The sequence below is a fragment of the Sinocyclocheilus grahami genome, unplaced genomic scaffold, assembly GCF_001515645.1.
Source record: "Sinocyclocheilus grahami isolate Dianchi unplaced genomic scaffold, SAMN03320097.WGS_v1.1 scaffold208.1, whole genome shotgun sequence".
Classification (NCBI taxonomy): domain Eukaryota; kingdom Metazoa; phylum Chordata; class Actinopteri; order Cypriniformes; family Cyprinidae; genus Sinocyclocheilus; species Sinocyclocheilus grahami.
In genome coordinates, this window is record NW_015505387.1 from 2105383 (window position 1) to 2111793 (window position 6411).

The 6411-nt window shown below is 36.5% G+C and overlaps 1 protein-coding gene across 1 annotated transcript; it reads left to right on the forward strand.

The window, feature by feature from the left end:
• Nucleotides 1-3918: 3918 nt before the first annotated feature.
• Nucleotides 3919-4676, forward strand: hes2.1 (hes family bHLH transcription factor 2, tandem duplicate 1). Its single transcript, XM_071582413.1, is given in 5 exon segments — nucleotides 3919-4011; nucleotides 4120-4215; nucleotides 4304-4391; nucleotides 4500-4615; nucleotides 4617-4676. Coding segments are annotated over 5 exon segments (453 nt in total).
• Nucleotides 4677-6411: the final 1735 nt, after the last annotated feature.

Sequence of the window (6411 nt, forward strand, 5' to 3'; positions counted from 1 at the left end):
TTTGAAATAGCTACATTTGCACTGTTGCAATTCTAAATGTTCTTTGTAGCAGGAAATTCTACGGGATTTTTACAATTTTACATGTGTTTGAAATAGAAGCAGGTTTGATAAAGAACTGTGACATAAGCATTAAGATTTGGGTAACACTATACAACAAGGTGTAATTTGTTAACATTATATTTAATGTATTAACTAACATGAACGAACAATGAACACTACATTTATTACACCGTTTATTAACCTTTATTGATGTTAGTTAATGAACATACAGTCGTTCATTGTTCATGTTAATTTACAGTGCATTAATGATAACAAACACAACGTGTTATTAATAATGCATTAGTAAATGCTGAAATTAACATTAACTAAGAATAGCCTAATAAATGCTATAGCAATAAGTATTGTTCATTATTAGTTCATGTTAACTTATGTAGTTAACTAATATTAACTAATGAACATTATTGTAAAGTGTTACCAAGATTGGTTTCTGCATCAACATTAGTCTGCAGAAGAAAGACATGTGCGATCATTTCGAAGACTCTTGCTCCATTGATAGGCTAGCTTAAATTTAAAATGACTCACAAATGATTTTAGTCAATTTACTATTATATTTGAACTTTTAGACTCAACGAATTAAAACGACTACGCTTGCACAGACAAACAAATTTGGTCTGCAGTATCAGCGTGATGCTGAGAGAGACGCGCAGCTTTGCGCAACCCCGCATGTCCGCCCATCCATTCCACATGCACTCATTTGGTTTTAAGTTCCTAACAACACGAATTACGTAGCAGCATAGTAAGGCTATGCAATACTACATGTCAACAGCTGTTTGCCAGCAGCGTTGGTTTTGGCTTGGGAAGCTTACTTTATTTGGGCTTTATTATATCTGTCTGCCGCGTTTGCATGTTTTTCAGGTGAAATAAACAGTATATGATTTAATCCACAATGTTCATTGACGCATAAGCTTTACAAAATAATGTTGTGCACTGTTAGTTTTCTAACATTTCCCTATATCTTCAGAAGTGATTGTTTTGAGGATGAATTAGATTATTAAACACAAATCATAATCTCATCACCTGATTATAAACTTACATTTTTCAATTACATTTTTCATGTCAAGACACAAAAGTCACCATAAATGACATTAGCAAGCAATACGTATATTTAGATAATATAAATTGATTCGTATATGAAAGCATGCATCACAATAGGCTAATAAAAAGACCCTCACTCTAAAAAGTGCATTTGTAAAATTTCTAAATGTTAAGTGGCTTATAAACGAATAGAGGAGCTCGCCAAAAAATAAGAGCCTTGGCATTTTACTGCTCAATGTGCTTTCATATTCATGTTTGTCTGGTAATATTGTATTTGCTCATAAAGACAAATGAGACAGAAAACCTCTGAGCGAAGAGGATTTCAAATCACCATCATACTTTTAACTAGAATTCTATCTTAACTGACCTATATCATATGAATCATTGTTAAAATACTTTAAAACGTCTTTATGAATACTTAATACTAAACGTTCATGTGTAAAACGTAAAACACATTGCTTCTTTTAAGTTTCCAGAGCAAGCACTGTTGATTAGTTCTAAAGAATAGTGCTGACGCTGTACAGCACTGCATATTTTTTCTTTTTTTTCAAGATTGTTGTAGAAACCACGATGTATTTGAACCGGAGAATAATCAGATTTGAGAGACTATACTCAGAAACATAAGGAATTATTATATATGCATTAAGATTAATCTTTAAATAAACTTTAAATCATTAGCCAATTGCAACAATCGCGTTGACTCTTGCTGCATTCATACAGATATATTTTTTATTTAAATATTTAAAATTATTCAGTTAAATTCGCCTGCCATAAAAGCGACTATACGCATAGATAAACAAATAGACTCGATCTGCTGCCGCAGCATCAGTGTGAGGCTGCTCATTCATTCCGCACTAAGAAGTTCATACAGAATTTAAATGTTAGTGTTAGATGGAGACTGTAATTCTCCAATTTATTACAAAACATTAAAGATAGGGTCTAAATCAACAGCTAAGGAGGAATAAAGCACACCTCATGGTCAGCACTGTCAAACAGAAAATGAGGACTCTGATCATCTGTAGCCTACCCTTGCAATTGTCTTTTGTGAAAGACTTGTCTTTCAGATTAACTAATAATTTATAAGCAAGTTTGGCCTGCAATTCATTGAATGTGTGTCATGATTATCAGTCTAATGAACCATGAGTTCACACTAAGACAACACTTGGCTATTTTTATTTTTTATTTTATTTTATTTTATTTTATTTTATTTTTTGGACATGACCAGCACAAGCCTACATTGGCGGTTAATTGATGCGCTCTTGGAGACTTTGACGCGTGCCTGGTCCATTGAACATTCAAAAGCTCTTTAACTCAATCAAGAGTTTTTACTCTTATAACTTGCATACCGTGTAAAAAGTAAACACGTTATTTAATTTTATTACACACTTTTAGTTTCACCAATCAGTTTGACTGCAACACCTCAGACAACAGCACACCAACAGAGAAGGCAAAAACTGTCGACATGCATTTTTGATGGTGGTAGGCCTATATGATTGTCAGATTAAATTTGTGTGTGTGTGTGTGTCACCCTATTCCATACGTCCCCCATCCCCAACCCCCTCAGAACCCAGAATTAAACAAAGAGATAGAAGAAAAATGATACAGTTTTTTTTTGCGTCAGTCCGTGATGCTTTATTGCCATATTCGGTCAAATGGCTCAGACACAGACGCCAATAGTTTGGAAAGACACGCTATAAACGAAGCAACGTGATAGGACGATAATATAGCAAACAGGTTACTGAAGAGTTTGGCAGTCTTGACTTGAGGGGGTTGGTTTTCAAATGAGTGGCGCGCTTTGGTGTGATTGGTAGAACAGACATCCATCTGTTACATTGTAACGGCGCGTGTCCGACGCGTGAGATCACCGCTGATTTGAAACAAGGTGTTTAATAGAACCACCGAACAACTAAAATGTCTGGTCACTGGAAAATACAAATAGAAGAAAGAAAAACAGTAAGAAATGTTTAGGAAAAGAAACATGCAAAAGCGGTTTAACCTCCTTTCTATATAAATGCAACCTTATTTCTAAACCTACACTTTTTATTTTAATTTCTAGCCTTATCTTTTATATATTGGGGATTTGTTTTTTTTAATTATGTTGTATTCCAAACCTCCATACTCTTGCTTAATATGAACTTAAATACAGTCTACATAATTTTGCATGCATGGTTTTGCTATATTTTGGAGTAATAAGAACGTAGGCTATATATCGAACATGGTCCGAATGTAAGCAGATGTTGACAGTATAGCGTGGCTTGGTTCATTATCGCGCGGTCTTCATGCTCTGTATTATTTATATAGATGTCCAATATATGGCTGTTTTGCTTGTGAAATAAAATCTCTTAAAGCACAAATTGTAATAAAACAAAGACAAGTTAAAGTAACCCACAACTTTAAATGCCTTGTAGCAAAAAATACAACAACATGAAACCAAAATGCGAAATGGAAAATGAACTTGCATTTTGTAAATTATTGTGCTTTAACTTCCACATTTTATTGTGTAGGCCTATATGTCTATATGTAGGCCTATATATTTTATAAAACACATGTGGAGGTCTTCGAGACAATAAAAATATCAGTCACATGCGCATACCAGCGGTTTTGGATGATACTGACATCAATCAACAGATGGTAACTTTTGGGACAGTCAGATCAGATCTTCTCCCTTTGGCATCCCCCTCTGCGTCCAACCGAAGGCACAATAGAATAGAAGCCCTCCCTCCACGCCAAAGGGCCCTATAAAAGACCCCCTCACACACCCTGACCACAAAACTCTCTGCTCCTCTCTCAAGAGCACATCTAGAGACAGCTCCCGATCAAATCATGACTCCAAACATTATTACCGAAGCTCATTCCCACGCATTCGGTTCTCGAATGACTGTGGCTCAGAGAAAAGAGGCACATGAATTGAGAAAGGTGAGGATGATTTTGGCTCCCTTTGAACACCCCTGAACCAATTTATCGGTTGTGCTTGCGGTATCTATAAACTCACACTCACATTAACCGATTTCTGTCTTTTTCCAGACTCTCAAGCCACTGATGGAAAAAAGAAGGCGGGCTCGCATTAACGAGAGCCTCAATCACTTAAAAACACTTATACTCCCTCTGTTCGGCAAAGACGTAAGTATCTTTGGTACTTGCATGGTCATACAGCCTATGTCAGTGTCTGAACAATACCCTAATGTGTCAATCACTTTCAATGTTTTAGGCTTCACGCTATTCAAAGCTGGAGAAAGCTGACATTCTCGATATGACTGTGCGGTTCCTCAGAGATCTGCCTTCCTCATCAGCTAAAGGTGAGTGATTTCATTTACTTTTGTTTTCACCATTTTCAGAGTCTAATTGGCAACTGTATTTATTTTAACTGGTCCAAATGTATTTACTATTTTTCTCTCTCTCCAAAGGTCAAACAGACAGCTATAAAGAGGGATATAAAGCCTGCTTGCAGCGCATCTCTGCGATGCTGCCGCAGTCTAACCTCGAAACAGAAACCCGGCAGCGCGTCAACGAGTTCCTCCAGCACTCGATGGTGTCTGCGACGTCTTCCTGCCAGAACTGCTGTGCTCAGAACTCCAGAATGATTTCACAAATGCACCAGCGACTTGTGAGCTTGAGGAACAGCAGCTCTGCAACGGAGAACCACTCCATCAGTACCGCGGCAGCTCCCAGTCAACCTCAGCCTGTGCCACAGGCAGCTGTGGACATGTGGAGACCGTGGTGACCAAACAAGCAACAGAAGTCTTCGGGGAAATTGTTGATAATTAACTTTGCATGTTATTTATTTGTCATAGTAGGTTTTAGTTCAAATGTAAAGCCTGTGATGGAGATTAGGCTAGATGTAAAGAATTGAAGGAAATGTGGCTACTTTGTAAATGAAAGAAAGCCAGCGAGCACAGACCATGCTGTCTTCTATGAACATAACGTTATGCAATCCTCGCTGGGGGTTTAAATACTATGGGTTGTAATCAACAAAATTGTAAACCCCAAGGGTTAAAATGTGAGGTTTGCACAATTGACTTGATTTCATTTGGTCTGTGCAAAGAAATCGTAAACACTGTGTGTTAATTATTAATGGCAAAATGAATGTTCCTGAAGGAAGCATAATCATAACATTTTATTGTGAATCAACAGAAGAATAAAACCTTTTTGCTTTGAAATTCTTAAAATCTTTGTTTGTTTGTTTATTTATTGGAAATGGATTTTTAAATTTCTCACTGGAGGAATAAAGCAGCTGGAATTTGTCGACGAAATAAAAAAACAGAAATGACAAACAAAAAATAACACGTAAATATAAAACTATTTCCTTAAATAGGCACACATATGCATTTATCTGGATAAAAACAACTGTGAAACAACAACAGCAATTTTCCATTTAGCATATGTTATTATAAGAGGTCTTCGTAGTCTGAGAGACCATAGAAATTATCTTCACTTTAGCATCCCTTATACAGCTCCCTCAGTCTTTTGCGCCGGAAACAAGGGTCGCCAAAGACACCACTTTAGTGATAAGTCTGTTTCAAGAAACTTCGTGTTGACTCTTGCTGCATCCATACAGAAATCTAAAATATTTTTGACTCGTCAGTGATTTTAGTATCTAATATTTAAATTCTTCAGTTAAACTCGTATGCCATTAAAGCGACCATAGATAAACAAATGCAGTGCTTGAAAAGCTTTTTGCCCCTTCCTGTTTTTTTTATTTTTTGCATATTTGTCACACTTAAAAGATTCAGATCATCAAACAAATGTTAATATTACACAAAGATAATGCAAGTATATACAAAATGCTGTTTTAAAATTATGATTTTATTTATTAAGGGAAAAAAGCTGTCCAAACATACGTGAAAAAATTATTTGCCCCCTCCAGTTAAATCATGAAATAACTGTGATTAAGCACATTATTTTAGAAAGCTGAGTTAAATTTCACTAACCACACCCAGGCCTGATTACTGCCAGACCTGTTGAATCAAGAAATCACTTCAATAGAACCTGTCTGACAAAGTGAAGCATGCTTAAAGAGCAACACATCATGCTGAGAAATCATCTAAAGAAATTCAAGAACAGATGAGAAACACAATAGTTGACATGTATCAGTCTGGAAAGGGTTATCAAGCCATTTCTAAAGCTTTGGGACTCCAGCGAACTTCGGTCAGAGCCATTATCCACAAATGGAGAAAACTTGGAACAATGGTGAACCATCCCAGGAGCGGCCGGCCTACCAAAATTACTCCAAGAGCGCAACGACGACTCATCCAGGAAGTCATAAACAAACCCAGAACAACATCTAAAGAACTGCAGGCCTCACTTGCCTCAATTAAG